The sequence below is a fragment of the Ceratosolen solmsi genome, unplaced genomic scaffold (assembly GCF_000503995.2).
Source record: "Ceratosolen solmsi marchali unplaced genomic scaffold, CerSol_1.0 scaffold47, whole genome shotgun sequence".
NCBI lineage: Eukaryota > Metazoa > Arthropoda > Insecta > Hymenoptera > Agaonidae > Ceratosolen > Ceratosolen solmsi.
In genome coordinates, this window is record NW_011948419.1 from 8,257,512 (window position 1) to 8,275,253 (window position 17,742).

Below are 17,742 nucleotides of genomic sequence, written 5' to 3' on the forward strand. Positions count from 1 at the left end.
ACCCTCCATTATAGGAAATTTTGTATGAAATCTTTAATAATAATTGTAGGTACTTTATGTAGGCAGGTATGATTATAGAAAATTGATAGGTATATTATTGGAATAGTTTTATTAGCTATTTTATTTCCTTAGCATTATAAAAGTTATCTGTATTTGAATTATTAAAAAAGCGCATAAACTTTGACATATATACTTATAGTTTACAATATTAAATCCTTAAAATTATAAGAACAATAAAATCATGCTATTAAAGTTCACGTTCTTGTAAATATATTACAAATCATTTCAGTCCTAATTGAAAGAAGTATGAAGATAATTAAATGGGATAGACATGATAAACTCAATCAAAAAGTATTTGATGAAGCACGAATTTTAATATTATGGAATAAATATCTTATGTCAACTTTAGGCTTGTGGCCCAATAATAAAAGTGACTTAATTTTTGTAAGTTTATTTTGTTATTTATGCTATGCTTTCATACTAAATTATATAGCACTTTATTATGCCTTGAAATCTCTGAATTTGGTAAATATTATTGGCACCACAGTGGAAAGTATTACACTTTTACAAATTTGTATACGTTTATACACAATGAGAAGATATAATAAATATTACGGTACATTACTTAATCAATTTTTGTTAGATTTTTCTATAAAAAATTATAAAAATGATGAAGAACGAAGTATGTTTTTATCTTACAATGTACGTTCCAAATTTTTTATCAAAATAGGCGTTGTATCTATAGTACTCACAGCAATGCTTTACTTTACGAAGCCTCTCATACGACAATTACGTTAGTAGACACAATTTTAATAAGCTTTTATAGACTGATAATTATAATAAAAAGTATCCTTTTATAATTACAGATTTTACGAAAAATTTTAATTCAACCGTGACTATTAATTATGATTTGCCATATCGAATACACATTTTATATAAAGTAACAAACATAAAGCGTTACATTATTACGTATATTTCTCAGATTCCTTTACTATTCATAATTATTTTTACACAAACTTCAATGGATTGTTTAACATTAAGTATCATACTACATCTATGTGGTCAATTAGGAGTTCTCTCTATTAGAATTAATAATTTAAATGTAATGAATGAAATGAAAGAGTTTCGCCAGATTATCCAACGACATCAAGAGTTAATAATGTATAATTCATTTTTATTAGTTTTTTTAACATTAATCTTTTAAACGCTAAATTTAAAAGAGGTATTGATTTAATTAACTGAAATTATTTTTATAGAATTGGATTAAAACTTAAAGCTGTATATCGACTGTGTTTATTTGTTCATTTTATTGGTGCAAGCGTAGGAATTTGTATTCTTATTTATCAAGTGCAGTTGGTGTGTATATTAATCTAAATATTAATATAAAATATGATATTCTTTTGATAAATAAACTATTATTTTAGAATGTATCTTATGGACAAATGACAAACTTATTAACATTTTTCGGTTATGGTTTTTTAAATACTTTCCGGCTCTATACGCACTGCTGGGTAGGAGAATATCTCATTCACGAGGTACAATAAACATTAATATTTAGTTTTATATAAGTAATTTTATTATTTTAATATATATATGTTAATAGAGTGTTAATATTTCAAATGCATTTTATCAATGTCAGTGGTACGATTTGCCTATAAAAGATCAAAAGAGTATAATATTTTGTATTACATGCTCACAACAACCACTTTCATTAGTAGCTGGAAGTTTTGGCGACTTTTCTTTCACGATGTTTACAAATGTATGTTTTATTCTAGTGAAAGTAATAATAAATCATATCATCAGTTGTAATTTTCATAAAATTTTCAGATTATGAAATCGGCAATGGCATATCTATCTTTTTTACGAAATTTCATTTAAATAAATTAAATCAAATTTTTACTTCTTCATAATTAATAATTGACGATTTAAAATATCCTTTTATTATTAAAATATATTTTATTGAACATTAATATTATTTTTATTTATTTATTACTTAAAATCTCTAAAAGAATTAATATATATAAAATAAAACTTGTTCTAGGACGTATTCTAAGTTAAGTCAAGTTCAAGATGATCACTTAATAACAAACTCATCTTATAACTGACAATTTTATATTTCATAATATTAATATAACAATGAAAATTATGATTTTGAAAAATAATGCCAGATTTTTCTATCTTTATCAACAAATGATTACTCTACTTTTCTTTCGAAAATTCTTTTTATGAGTAAATTAAAGAAATTTTAAAATAATTTAAATAGATAACATATCATGAATATCCTAAATTGAATTATTAAAATAAAGAAAAATTGTATCATAACGTTAACACTATGATTTAATATAGATATATATATCAAAGATTTTACATACTATGCATAGATAGTTATGCCTCTATATAATTTATAAATGCATAATTAATATTAATTTTGTATTTGTCATCTATTATAATAAATCTTATTTTTGTATTATTTTATACTATTATATTTTTAATATTTTTTATTTTTATTAAATAAATTTTTAAATAAATATTATTCATACATTATTTTTTTAGAATATTTTCGCTTTTAAAAATGTCTTTTAAAAATTGAACAAATTGATTAGTAATGTAGATTTATTTTTAAAAAATCCAAAGTTGTTTTAGTTTAAATTTTTATCTTACCCAATTTTGTATTTTAATCATAATTGCAATAGTGCTTAAATATAACAATATGCCGCTAATATTTTATTTAATAAATTTATTTAATATTTCGGCTTTACATAAAGTTTATGTTACAAATCTTATAAAATCCTTCATTGTATTAAATTAAACCTATTTAATATATACGCAAATTAAGAAATTATAAAGTATTTTAATATTTGATTTTACTTTAACATTATTATTATGCATATTGGAAATATGTTAGATATTGGATTAAGTAATTAATAAAATAATTAATAAAATAAATGTAATTTTATGTTGGATGATATTTAATGTTGTATAAATATTATATGATATATTAATTAATTTTATTTATAATAACAGATTTACTAATTGTACGTTAACTAAGCACATTATTAAGATATTACAGATAATGAAAAATGAAAATTATAGAAAAATATCTGTATATTTTCTTAAAAATATACAGTTTAAGGTATAAAACTACTTATTATTTAAAAATATATGTTATTACGATATGAATAATTAATTGAGATTTGTGATACGTTTAAAAACATTTTGGGAAATGATTTCTTTAAAAATTAATGTTATGTTGCCCGATTTTAAACAAGTATTACTTATATTTAGATTTCAATTATATATTATTATTACATCAATTAGAAAACAAAATATCGTTGCTTTTATTAATTTAGAGATGTAGTTATATTTAAAAATCTCATATTTTATATTTGTTTAAATATAATAAATTTGTTTTAAATTGCTTCCATATAAAATATTATTTTTCAATCTTTTTGATGATCTTTTCATTTATTTTTGAGATTTTTAAAGTTTCTTCAATATAAAATTGGGACTTCAATTTTGTAATAATCTGAGCTTATTATTACAAACTAGCAAATTTTGAGATATTAAAAGTATATGTTATTTACATTTGTCCCAATTTCATATTTCAAAAAGTACATATTCGGATTATGGTATTTTAATATCGAGCAGTTATAATGATCACATTGTAGATGAATACAGAAGAAACTAAACTTGTAATTTAAATGCATTACTTATAAAATTAAATATAAATAAATATATATTTAATTTTTCTAAAATATAAAGATTTCGTTTATATCTACGAAATTGGATTTTTTTATTTATTCATGTATTCGCTATACGAATATGAACAATCCAATACTGCACAATACAATTCTAATACTGAGGTTATTAATATTTTAATTTGTATCAAATAATATAATACGAAGTTTCTTAACAATAATGTAAAATGTATAAGTGTAGACTTCGAAAGTATAAGATGTCTCAAGTCGAGAATAAATGGCGCACAAAATATTAGTTATGATTATTTACACATTGAGTTAAAAAAAATCTTTAAATAATTTGTAGTCATTGGACTGGCTTAGTCATTACCCGAAGGATTAACTGTCCTACAGCGATTTGACCTAATAGATTTAGACCATTTGAAATTTGCAGTCAAAAAAGAAAATTTGCTTTAGTTGTAAACGCTGTATTATTACTTTATAGAGTTATTATTACTTTAATATATATGAAAGTGGTTGCCAGCAAAGTAATGCTAAAGCTTTATTCTTGCACATACTATTTCTATTGAATAAAGAGATTGGTCATATTTTGTATATTGATAAAATTCAGTTAACTATGTGATACAAATCTTGTCCAGGAGAGACTGTGAAATCCAGGATTAACGCAGAAATTTATTATTTAGATTATTATATATCATATATCAATATCATATAACAATTATATGAATATATGTTATTTTAATCTTGGATGTTGTATAACTAATACATTAAAACTCTATTTATGTATGTAAATAAAAATATTTTATTTAAAAAATTTTTCCTTATTCCGTTTGTTGATTAATTTTACATAACTTATCGTGAAGGAGTCAAATTAAATTCAAAATATGAACTTAGGTACAATTTTAACACTTGACATGATGATTAAATAACATTTAATTATTTAATAATTATTTTATATAATGATTTTAAATACTTTTAATATAAAATGTAATATAAAATTTGCGAAAGCTAAAAGAGCCCTGGAACTGTTTAAGATTTTGGAAAGTCTTCATCGGAACATGCGACCCTTTTGTTCTGCACCAATCGAGAATATTGTGCAATTCCGACGTCTAACCGCTAGGGGCGGTAGCGCAGGGTTACTTTACAAATTTCTAATTGTTCCTTGTTGATGTTCTGTCCGTTTTTATATGTACAGAAAGTCTCAAGGGAGTTTTACAATTTATTTCATGGTCAACAATAAGGTTTTATGCATTAAATTTGCCCATAAAGTGCTTGTTAAACCGTGCAAATGTCCGAGAATAGTTCCGAGCCCTTGGAGCCTGTTGAAGTGTTGCAATTATTAAGAAGATTATGATAATCGGCATTGGTCATTTTATCCTAGCTTGAATCCATTGTTTTGTTTTATTTCTTTGAGTCCATTAAATTGTTGTTGCGGATGAACTCCAGCAGGTCGACTTTCTATTGTTGGTGGCGTCGAAAAACGCGACAATAAACTATTACATTAGATTCTTTCAGATCTTGGCGTACTCCAAACAACCAAACTCTTAGAAAATACAAGAAGTCATGAATTTACAAACGCTTTTTCAGGATTTTAATCCAAGGTAAGATAATTCTTTATTATATATTTTTTTATTATATTTTATTATCTTGTTATTATATTTTAATCACTTATTATCCGACAATGCCGAAGTATCACATGATTTTACTCTTTTAGGTTAATGTTCAACTCTAACCAATTCTTATTGTTGCCATGTTTATAGATTGCGCTCAGCTGTTCTTTTGTTTTGAATGAATTATTACTTGATTATAAATACATTTTTTTTAATTTCGCACAAGGAATCCTTAATTACATTACGATATTTTGTGTTACATTTAGTGTTGATATGTATTATGATTGTATAGATTTTTTCAATGCATTTAGAGTATTTTTATATTTTAAGACTAGTTAGTATTAAATATATAATTTTTAAAATCTATTTTTTTTAATAATAATATTGTTGTATTAAATATAAATTATATAAAATTGTGTCATTAGAATTAAAATATTAATTTTTAATTTTAATTATGCAATAAAAATTTAAATATTTAATTATATACATATTAGGATATGATGTTGCTATATAATATCCTTAATTTTATTGTTTAGCAAGTTCCTGGTACATTCTTGTTTGATGATCTTTACTGCTCTTTTTGTATTACGACTTGATGGTTTTATTGTATGGAACTATTGGGCAGTATTTAGCCCAATATGGTTTTGGAAAGGTATGGTGATCTTAGGTGCTACAGTTGGTAGCTATGTGTGGTGGAGACATCCACATTCACGACTTGAAGGAGAGGCATATGTCCATTACAAAGCAATGCTTATTACTTTAGCATTACATCTGATTTTGTTAATGTTTGAACTTTTAGTCTGTGATAAACTTGAATCTGAACGACATTTATGGATTCTTGTGTTCATACCTTTAATTTTTATTTCTATTGTATCAATTGCTGTAAGTATTCTATATTCAGTTTTAATTTTTGTTAAATCAATAAATTTTTTACAATTTTGTTATCAATTTCCATTAAAATAGAATACATTTATTTTATTGTTATTTGCATAAAATTTACAAAAAGTATTGTTTTTAGGTATGCATTTGGGCTGTAAAACATGATCGATCTTTTGAACTTGAACTATTTTGTGCAGTCAATATTTTACAATTTATCTTTCTTGCACTTAGATTAGATGGTTTTGTTACATGGAGCTGGGAAGTGGTATTTGTTCCATTTTGGGCTCTATTATGTTTATCCCTTGTTGCAGATTTGTATGCTATAGTCTTTGCTGCAGTTTTATTAAGAACACCTCAAATTAATGCAAGACAAAGGAGAACATCCTTGAATACAGCATTAGCATATACATTTTTAGTTGTACCAGTATTGGTGTTTCAAGTAGGTATAAAAAAGCAATATATTTATTATTCATATCTCATAATTTTTACATATTTCTCTTAAAATTTTTTATTTTTTCAACTGTCATATATTGTATAAATATACATAATATACTTTAAAAAAATGTTTATTCTTTTTTATTGATGTATTTTAAAAATCATAAAATTCTAACTTTTAAAATTTAAAATAATTATAATTAATTTAATGCAATTAAATAGTGAATTAATTAAGAGCTTACATTATTATTCCATAAATTTTTATGTTAATATTGTATAGGTATTACTGGCAAATAAATTAGATGGTGATATTTCTCTTAATTATACTACAATAGCTATGCCATTACTATTATCTCATTTAACGCTCATCTCCATGTCCTTTGGAGCTAAAGGAGGAAATCGATGTTAGTAAAATATAAACGATTTATTAAACAGTTTAATTATATTAATTTATATATTTATAAATAGAATATTGTATATTTCATTTCATCAAATTTATTTATACAATTTTTATTTCATTTATTTTTTAGGGTGGTTTGGAATTAGAAAAGATTTTTGTCATTTTCTTTTGGGTCTATGTCCTTTGTTACAAGAATATGGTAATATTTCATATCAACCAAGAAGTGCTGAAGATCATCCAGTTGATTCAACTGTATTTGACAAAAATGAAAAAAATATTAAGAAAATAGATTTGACAAAACCTGTAGAACCCATAATTTCCATAGACATGCCTGATTGATTAAATTGTCTTTGATAGTTATTCAAAATTGAAAATGGATTTCCATGCTGATTTACTGTGAAATTATAACTCAGACTCTATGATCAAAATATTTTTTCTTAGAGGATCTTAACAAACTAGCAAATATTTGTAAGAAGTGATTCTTTATAAAAGGATTATTGAAGTAATAATTTGCTATTAAAAGAGAAAAAGTTTTTAAAATGTATTATATATTATATTAATCGTTTTAAAAGTAAATTAAAAGAAGTAGCTTATGTAAGGAAAAGCATGTAATTTATAATGGTATTATTGTCTTTTTCTATTTTGTAAATTTTATTAGTTTAAAACTAATGTAAAATTTTTATTGAACTTAAATTTCTATCGTTTAATTCAAAATAAAAATTCTTATAAGTATAGGAGCATCATAACACTGGTAGTTCATTGATAATGATAGTTAAATATAAACATAGTAAAATATTGATTTAAAAAAAATTATATAAAATTTCTTAATTTCAAGAAGTTTAGTTATTAGTGAAATATTTAATATATCAATGAGTTGTTTTAATGTATTTTTAATAATGATGATAACGAGCTTCTATATTTGATATTTAAAATTCAGTTAATTTATTTTAAATAAGTTCTTTTTAAAAATAATTTTGTTTCATATTTTTTTTTCAAATATTTATGAAAATAATATTAGAAAAAAAGATTTAAAGCATTTAAATTCAGATTATAAATCATACAGTACATACAATTTTTCTACTATAAATAGATTGTATTTAATTAATTTGATATTTTATTAATACCATTTTATTGTATAATTTAAGTTTGTCAATGGAAGTTTCCTTAAAATGTGAATATTTTAATATAGTTTTTTTTTTTGTTAATTGAATGTAACTTCAATATTTTTAAAACTATTAACTTTTAAAAATTAATATTTTAAAACTATTTGTAATAATTTAATGAATTGATATTTTGCATACAAAATACTACTGTTTCATAAACATTCAATGTGAAATGTACCTGTTGCTATTTGCTAATTGATATTAAATCAAATTTCATCCTTGATAAGATAGCATATGTTTCGTGTAAAGATCAAGATTTGTGGTTTTATTTTCTTTTACTTTCTTTCAAATAAAATGAAATAGTGAATATTTAAAACAACCTAATCGTATAATAAAGTATATTGATAAACTATAACTACTATACTACTGCTACTACTGTTATTAACATTTTTTACTATAACTACTGCATTAATTTATGCTTTAAATACACTCCCTTGCACAAATGACTTAGTTTAAATGGCTTGAATGTGAGTGTATTATGAATAGGCACGTCGAGATTTTTCAATAATTGACAAAGATAGCGGGTACTCTAAAAAATTAATTGAATGTAACACTTATACAACGATGAGAGAAATACGTTCCTATTTCTCGGTGTTTAGCTGATAGTGTTTTATCGTTTTCCATCTCTCTCTATTGTTTAAAACCTAAGATCATGGTCTTTTGTCTTTACCATTTAAAGGAAAAACTAAGTGGTTGCATCCCATTGAGTAAAGTTAATTGGATAGAGGTTGTTATTATTACTAGTATTTCTACGATAATAATTATTTTATCTTTAGTTCAGTTAAATTGTAATTTAAATTTTGAGTTAAAAATTTATTAAATGGTGATACAAGAAAAGAATATTTTACATATGTAATTTCATAAATATATTGTATTATGTCGTTATCAATCGATCATCCGTTCATGTTCAATGTGGGATGAAAAATACTTTATATTAAGAACTTGTAGAGAACCACTCTGCATATATTACTTTTTGATAATGTCTTCTTTATACAGTATTTGATTATTTAACAAGCGACTTTAAATATGTCGTGAAAGCAATTGTAATAGAGGATCAAAATATAAACTTGAAATTTGTATCTCTATCTAAATTTATTATTTACGAATTCCGTATGTCTCGAGATATTTATTAACTTCGACTCTATTATGAGCTATCTATGGTAGTTCCGTTTTAAATATTACAAATAGAATATTAAGATAAAATATTTTCTACAGAACTTTTTGACGACTATAATTTCACAATATTACTTATACTACATTCAGTGATATTAACAATATCATTACTTTTCCCCATCACAGCAGTATTTGGTAATTAAATTTAAAATTAAAACAAAATAATATCGCTAGTTACATATTTTAACTGATTTTTAAATTACAACTTTACGAAATTCAATCAAGAAATATTCATATATCCGTCTCGCATTTTGGTATTGTAATATTTATATGTTCAGGTTTGATACGTAAACTATAAATAGCATATTTAAATTATGATAAAATTGTTATATTTGATGTTACGTCATATATTGCTGAATTCTATGTATAAAAACAATTTAAAATGATAAGTAATATAACTGTCGAATCTAAAAAAATTAAAATACAGATATAAATTAGTAGTAGTATAATTAAAATGGTAAAAAGGTTATTTATTTATAATACAAATATTTTTAAAAGTACTGTAATCATTTCATTTATAATTTAATGTTTTAATTATGAAATATTTAATTCTATAAATGTGACTAACAAATATACATTTTAGATTAAATAAATTTAAGCTTAAAATAATTTGTAAAAATATTAACACCGAAGAATCTATGAACAATCTACGCATCTATGAATAGATAAAATGTCACAATGAATTGTCGTAAAAGACTTACTGTTGTTACAAAATTAAGAATTTATATAATAATTAACTTTATTTTACTTTATAATTTTATTAATGTATACCATATTAATTTAATAATGAGTGGATAAAATATACGAACTATTTCGTGTTGCTTAAATGCAATAATTAAAATTTTATTAAAATGACACAATCATATAAGAGTAATGATTATATTTAGTGTTATATTATTTTTATTAGTTGAAAAATAATTGGGAAACGTATCGAAAAATACATTATCATATACATTTACAAGCACCTTTTCTGTTAATAAATAATTGAACATACCTTATAATATATGAATGAATTTTTATTTGAAGAGATAAAATAAATTTTATAAGAGAATTAAATTACAGGAATTTATTGTTAATATTAATAAAAATTGTAGTTGCTAAAAGGTTCACTTATTTGTAAAGTAATCTATTGAATAGAAAAAAGCTGTACATGTTTGATTTTTCTGATATTTTTATAAACTATTTTATATTTAATTGATGATATTTTATTTTATATAAAAAAGGATATAATACTTTTCCAAAGAGGAAATGTTATTTAACCAAATTTCTATTTTTTCTTATTATATAAATTACATTAACAATAAAACCTTAAATATTTTGAAATTTGGTTTAATATTAAAAATTTAAATATTAATCTTTATTTTAATTTTAAATCGAAGACTTATTGTAATTTATTACAATATTTATTTATTTGTATTAAAATGTAGAGGAAATGTATATAAATTTACTACGAGTTACTTGCATATATATAATTTTTCTTTTTTATTACAATTTAATTACAATATAATTGTTATACGTATTTTTTTAATATAAAAATGTTTTCAAAGGTATAAATACGCTTTAAATAATATTTTAAATACTTTTATGAGATAATGTATATATTAACTATACAAATATTGAATGATTGTATAAATACTTTGAAATAATTTGTTATTACCAATATGGAACATAATTAGGTTTCCAAGATTTTCCTAAAAGGGATGATACTTTTTCAGCAACTTCTGTTATACTATATTCTGAGTTTTCAATCAAAGATGTATCCGAAACATACAAAATTTTTAATCTTTCACAGCAGAGACCAACAAATTCAATAAATCTGGAACAACTAAAAAAAAAAAAAATGTTTCAATTGAAAAATATTAAAATTATACGTTAATATTATAAAATGTATTTAAGTAAATATATTTTCTCAATTCTAAAAATAAAATTTAAAACATTATTTGTTCTATGAATTTTATTTTTAAGAATAATTTTAAGCTTTGCTAAGTGATAAACATAGAATTTTTATTACTTTCATTGTCATACCAATAATTTGATATTTTATGTGACTTATTTATTTTTTAATATAAATACCTTAAATGTTAATTAGTTATCTCATAATATTGTTAACAGCATAAAGTAATTATTATGATGTACCATTCTATAAAAAATATTACAACTGTTGAAAATATCCTTTTATTTTTATTATAAGGATTTATCTATTTTTCAGTACTTATAATGTTCTTACAGAGTATGTATCATAAATATTATAAAAGTGTAATAAGTACATGAATAAATTCTTATTAACATCTTCAACAATAAAATTATCAGACAAATGTTATTGTAGCAAAACGTAAGTTTAATAAAGCAGGTTGATGTATGCATAACATTTTTCATTCTCTTTTATAATGAACGATCAATATGTACTTTATATTTATATATTAAGCATTGAATTTGGATATTTATTCATTGTATATGTATTAAATAAAACTATTTAAATTTTTAATCCAAGTGAAAATAATGAAATTTAATATAAAACTATTAATATTTTTAAAAACCAAGTTAATGCAACGGTTAAAATTTTTATTGAAAATAAAATTTATTGATATACATATTTTTTTAAATTAAATGTATTATCAATTATAGTTAAAAAATAATATAATGTTGACTAAAATTTTATTTAGGATATCTAACTAATTTTAATTTCCATTGATATCTATATACAATTTTCTTAAATAATTACTTCACTCAGAAAATTATTTTTGATTTTTTTGTTATCAATAAAATAATGCAATAAACAATAAATTATTCATTATTTCGTAATTATATTATTATCAATTAAAAATGTGATGGTTATTTCGTAAAAATTAGTAATATTAAAATTAAATATGAAACTAGTTTTTTAATGTTTATTCTTTGACATATAAATCATTGAAAAATTATAATGAAATGGTTTATATATAATTTAAATTCTGAAAATAAGTGGTAAATAAACAAAGATTACGTGAGCTCGCAGTCTCCGAGTCCGACGGCACTAAGTCGTAGACAGCCTCTTGCTGCAGATATAAGAGTTTCATCAATCGGGTTTGGACCGTAGGCACCAATCACTAGCTCTTCAAGATGAGGACATCGCTCGCCAATCCCTTCCACGACAGATGACGGCACTCCATCTCCAAAATAGAGATGCGTGAGTGGCACATACGGCACTAACAACTCATTGTAGTCCTTTGCTTCTGTCAAGAATGTCAGTCTGTAGGCAATTTCTTTACTCGTTAATATTTACTTTTGTTGTAATTATCAAGCATTTATTAAGAGTTGTATCATTTTATAAGCAAAATACAATTATTTTATTTTATTATCGTATCGTAATAATCGTTTATTTTAAATATTTATCTTATTAAATAGTATTTTTTTATTTAATTTTTTATTATTTACTATATTTATATTTCGAGTATACATTATAAAATGTATTTTAAAGTATATTTTTTAATATTTGGTAAAATGTAATGCTTTACAATTCTTCAAAGCTATTCTATATTATAAATTGCACTACACGCACAGATATGTAAAATGCATAAAATTTGTCTTTGATAAATTCGAGTGCACATTAAAGATAATATTGAATTATTATGACACAATGCAATAAAGAAAAATAAATAAAATTTAAAATGAAAAAGTTATATTCTTTAATAAAGAATGTAGCAAATAATGTATCAGGCCTTAATGGCTAAAATATAGAAGTTAGATTGAATATACGTGATCATTTCAATGATTGAGATTAAGTTCTTATGGAGCTTCAGGAATACAGAAATTAAGTTTTTACGAAATAATAAAGGAGATCGATTGACATGCATTTTTAACATTTTTTGAGTTTTTCTTTAATTATTATATTCGCGCGAAGTAAAATAAATTTTATGTAATTTACCTTTTTTATGTCTGTAGATGCGAGCAGTTAGTGCAGATGTTAGTTCTATATCCTAACTTTTTCAATATATACATATCTTAAATAGTAATAAAATTATTTTCCCTTCATTATTATTCGAATAATAAATTCTTTACTGATTACAATATTCTATTTTTAAGAGTTATTCTTAAATATTTAGTAAATTAAAAATATAATTTTCATTTTCATTTTATTCATTCAAAAAAATTCACTCGTATGTTATTTATTCAAATTTAAATATCTAAATGTATGTCTTAAATTTATATATATATATATATATATATATATAATGTAATAAACGACAATATCTCTTTTATTATTTATATTCTTTCATGATGAAGTGATAAAAAATGTTCCTTATTATTTTATGTTATTAAAACGACATTTCTACGTAATATAATAATCCATAAAGTTAGTATGTGAATGTAAATAATCAGAAGGTAAAAGAAGTTGTACTTACAAAACGAAATTGATATTTGGAAAATGATTAGTGAAGCTGGTCCACGCCTCATGACTAACTTTTGAGGCGGGCTTTATGTCCGGATGTGCCTCTACTCGGAGAGTTTCCAAGCGAATTGACTCGGTATCACAGAGTACTTTTACGAGTTGCTCACTAAGCATCGAATAAGGTAGAGATAATTCCCGAATGCTGTTGCAAAAGCTCGTTAGTTGTACAATACCTTCCAATAAATGTTTCAAAATTTAGAATAATCTTTAAAAAAAATTGCAATTTCTTCTCCCAAAAAAAAAAAAATTCTTACTATCGTGAAAATATACAGAAATTATGTTTTTAATTAAATTAAATTTATAAAACGTCGATTGTTTATATATAATTATATAATGTTTTTAATGTCTTAAATATAAAATGAAGATAATATAATATAATATAATAAAATAAAATAATATAAGATTATATAATCTTTCAAAAATATGGAAAATATAATACTAATAAAATATTACATAACTATAATATAAGTAAGAAATGAATATGCAAAGTCAGAACGTAAGAACATAGGCTTAAAGAAACTTTTTGAAAAGAATATATTCCTTGATTATAATAGATACCTCTCGCTGTTAATTGTGAACTGTTTTTGTAATTGTGTGTCAATTGTAACGTTGTTGAATAGTTAGATGGTGAAATGGATAAAAATGGTTCGCCAAAGTACATAGATGTTAACACATTATTATCTAGTGAATCTTTTTCCGAAGATATTGTTAAAGCCATCGGAAAACGATTGTTATCAACATCGACAAATTTTGACTGATCTTCATTTATTAAAGCGATCATATATAAAGTTCATAGTGTATTTAATAAATAAACTATTTATATATTAAGTTATAATTATGTTACTTTTAGTCGATTTTAATAATAAATTGCTGATAAAATAAAAAATAAAAAGAACCATTGTAAGGAGTTCTTGACATAATGATCTAGAAGTTCGTTAATTAATTAATAGCAATTATAATAATACTTGATCGAAAAGTTTAAGATTATTTAAGTTAAAAATCTTTCTACAGAACGATTAACCTTACAGAAGTTACTTGTTAAAAAAAATAAAAGTCAGAAAAATATCGAGCTATTTAAAGCGTGCAACGTGGCTTAGTATCTGCTGCTCTTCGTTCCAACTTCTGGGGTTCGACTGTTGTAGCTCATAGTCGCTTGTAGAACGGAGCACTATTCAGAGAAAGGATAAAGTAATGATCAGGAGTAACATTCGTTTCTTTCTGTTTTCGTTTAGTCTCGTGTGAGTTGCACGTAACACGTGACTCCTAACCGGGGATTATTAAGGTAGCACAGAATGGTGAGCCTTAGGCCAAGTACATTGCTTTTCAATGGGTATGATTTCATCATAATTCGCCTTGCTTGTTGCAGCAAATTAAATGTACAAAAAAAAATAATTGCCTCCAGTTTTCCGAAAGGTGCATAATTTTTAAAATCTAGTTTCTTTGAAGATTTATATCGTGAGAATAATTTTCGATTTTAAAGAAATCTTTTTATATCTCTAAAATTGTATAAAATTCAGTAAAAAGAAAATAAGTTATAAATAATTGTTTAAATAATTAAATTATCAATTATAATAAATATAATATATTACAATAATATTGTAACGTTCAAGAAAATAAAATTTAGTGTAATACAAGATATATTTATGCAAGCCTAGATAATTCATCTTAAATAAATTAATTTTATATGGAACAATGATATATTATCAGTGATATACAGTATATTTTTTGCTTCCAAGTAAATTTGATTAGCAGTATTTAATATGAATAATAAATTCTGAAGATAAGTATACAATCTATTTATAAAAAAATCAATTTTAATTAATTTATTTTATTTTATTTATATAATTTGATTTATCTTTTGAAAATTGTTACATATATTCCATAAAACAGTTTTTATTATTAAAAACTGGATTTTCTGACAACCTGTTTTGTTTTCTCGTTACCCAGATTTTGCGATTATTTTCATTATTTTAAAATAATTTATAAGATAATTTTTTTAAAAAATACATCTGTAATTTAAAATTCTTAAATGTAATTACAAAAAACGTATTATTAATTTAGATTTTTAATTTAATAATTTTAATTTTTAATAATGCAGACTCAAACTTCATAATATATATAATAACTGTAAATAAGGAAATTAATGTTATAAGTTGAATATCAACAGTAAAATTATTTAAAATTTTAATCACTAATTACAAAATTGATATAAAAAGTTAAATAATTTTAATAATAAAATCTTGAGTCAACAAATAAGAAGCACGTGGACATGTGATTGAGGCTATAAATGCAACATTACACTCACGCCGAGCTCGCGTGAGCATTGCGAAAACGCTCGATCAAGTCAATGTTTCGGATTTCAAAGCGAAAAATAAAAGAATGATCAGCACGGCCTTGCTATGACATCATATACTTTCACTTTCCGTTAATGCCTATACGTAAAAATGGCTGACAATTGCATACTTTCTATACTTTGCAGCTCTCCCTCTATGTGAATTGTTTCTTATTCTAATATTTATTATTCTATAAGAAATCTATTCACTGTTTTTAAGAATGCATTTATTTTTATTTTTATTAAATACTTAAGAGGAAAAAACAAATTTGAATAAGCAAATTAAAATAATCGTTTGTTATATTTGAGCTAAGACTGAAATCATTCTGATATTTATTATTCTGATATACATCATAATATTTAATTATTATTTAAATTAGTAAAAATTATTATTATTATTATTAGTAAAAACTCATTATTAGATCGTGATATAGAACTAAATTAGTGAGACTTCATCAAAGAACATATGCAATTATGAAAGTTCTAAAGTTCATAATGTATGTCTCAGATAAAAATATTTACGAAATTATATTAGTAGAAAAATATAATGCATGTATTGATGTAAATAATTAACAATAATTATGTAATATATTAATAAAATGCATATAAAATTGAATATATATTGTATTATTTATTATTAATAACTTTTTTATATACCATAATCGGATAGGATCTCATACGTATAATAATTCTGGACAACATAATTATTCTGAAGAAATACTTAAAATGTCAACTTTTTAACAATTCATTTTTTTAAAACTCAATACATATTTATTTTAAAATAATAAAAATTGAATTTTAATATCAGTTCGTTAATATATATAAATATATTACAAATGAATTTAAATAAATATAATAAATGAACGGGAGTTTAGATAGTGTTAAATTAGATTTTATTGATTTTATGATAATCAAGTAAAATTTTTACTAATATACAGAAATAAAAAAGAATAAAATAAATAGATGTAATATAGACAATAGATAAAAACCATGAGAAAGAACTATACATTATGAAATTAATTAAGTAATATGTAATCTTATAATAAATTTAATAGTGTTGTGAAATAAAAAAAAAAAGAAAAACTAAAATATGCGTTGGAAATGGAATAATAATAAATATAACTATATCAAAATGTAGGTTTTCACGAAAGTATATCAGCATATATATTCAAATGTATTTACTATTTCTATACAATAGTAGTGCATATAACGAAGCGTAATAATTGAGTTTCATTATGTTTTCATAACTTTATTATGCTTTATTACTAATTGTTTAATTAGATGTTTTCAAATCAAGAGGAGAGAAAGTTGAATGATGGTGTTTGAAAAGTTAGTAGCTTATAAAATTAATACAACAATCGATCAAAAATATTAGAAACATTTATAATTATACACGTGTTCTTGATATAATGAAAGTGAGAAAGGGGAGAGGAAGAATGCTCTGAGACATTTATGAATATTATATTCTTTTATTTATTATAATCATAATTACTTAATGAAATTTTCAATTTCAAATAAATACATAGATTATTTGATATTATAAAAAATAAGTAATAATAAAGTATTGTATTTTTATTTGGATTTGTATTTCAATTAATTATTACATTATTACATTTAAATGTT

General features: G+C 22.5%; 3 protein-coding genes across 3 annotated transcripts; 2 read left to right on the forward strand and 1 right to left on the reverse strand.

The window, feature by feature from the left end:
* The first annotated feature begins 263 nt into the window (after window positions 1-263).
* Window positions 264-1,878, forward strand: LOC105360657 (odorant receptor 22c-like). The gene is made up of 6 exons (XM_011497623.1): window positions 264-793; window positions 867-1,161; window positions 1,257-1,356; window positions 1,425-1,535; window positions 1,604-1,759; window positions 1,828-1,878. Exons 1-6 carry the CDS (start codon window positions 307-309, stop codon window positions 1,876-1,878), a joined length of 1,200 nt encoding a protein of 399 aa, XP_011495925.1. The 5' UTR covers window positions 264-306.
* Window positions 1,879-5,096: 3,218 nt separating this feature from the next.
* On the forward strand, window positions 5,097-7,508 carry LOC105360660 (transmembrane protein 185B). The gene is made up of 5 exons (XM_011497625.1): window positions 5,097-5,299; window positions 5,845-6,190; window positions 6,327-6,626; window positions 6,903-7,026; window positions 7,153-7,508. Exons 1-5 carry the CDS (start codon window positions 5,262-5,264, stop codon window positions 7,359-7,361), a joined length of 1,017 nt encoding a protein of 338 aa, XP_011495927.1. The 5' UTR covers window positions 5,097-5,261; the 3' UTR covers window positions 7,362-7,508.
* LOC105360659 (F-box/LRR-repeat protein 3) lies at window positions 6,932-14,568 on the reverse strand. Its single transcript, XM_011497624.1, has 5 exons — window positions 14,346-14,568; window positions 13,741-13,960; window positions 12,342-12,587; window positions 11,016-11,183; window positions 6,932-7,008 (listed from the first exon to the last, which is right to left on the reverse strand). The coding sequence occupies exons 1-5, from the start codon at window positions 14,566-14,568 to the stop codon at window positions 6,981-6,983; spliced, it is 885 nt and encodes a 294-aa protein (XP_011495926.1). The 3' UTR covers window positions 6,932-6,980.
* Window positions 14,569-17,742: the final 3,174 nt, after the last annotated feature.

Excerpts from the sequence above, each read along its gene's own strand:
- LOC105360660 (XM_011497625.1), top strand. The coding sequence starts at position 5,262 with ATGAATTTACAAACGCTTTTTCAGGATTTTAATCCAAG. Across the intron at positions 5,300-5,844 it reads TTTCAGGATTTTAATCCAAG|CAAGTTCCTGGTACATTCTT; the intron begins GTAAGATAATTC and ends TTTATTGTTTAG. Across the intron at positions 7,027-7,152 it reads AGCTAAAGGAGGAAATCGAT|GGTGGTTTGGAATTAGAAAA; the intron begins GTTAGTAAAATA and ends TTTATTTTTTAG.
- LOC105360657 (XM_011497623.1), top strand. The coding sequence starts at position 307 with ATGAAGATAATTAAATGGGATAGACATGATAAACTCAATCAAAAAGTA. Across the intron at positions 1,162-1,256 it reads CGACATCAAGAGTTAATAAT|AATTGGATTAAAACTTAAAG; the intron begins GTATAATTCATT and ends TTATTTTTATAG. Across the intron at positions 1,536-1,603 it reads GAGAATATCTCATTCACGAG|AGTGTTAATATTTCAAATGC; the intron begins GTACAATAAACA and ends ATATGTTAATAG.
- LOC105360659 (XM_011497624.1), bottom strand. The coding sequence starts at position 14,568 with ATGATCGCTTTAATAAATGAAGATCAGTCAAAATTTGTCGATGTTGAT. Across the intron at positions 12,588-13,740 it reads CCAAATATCAATTTCGTTTT|ACTGACATTCTTGACAGAAG; the intron begins GTAAGTACAACT and ends AATTGCCTACAG. Across the intron at positions 11,184-12,341 it reads CTCGGAGACTGCGAGCTCAC|TTGTTCCAGATTTATTGAAT; the intron begins GTAATCTTTGTT and ends TTTTTTTTTTAG.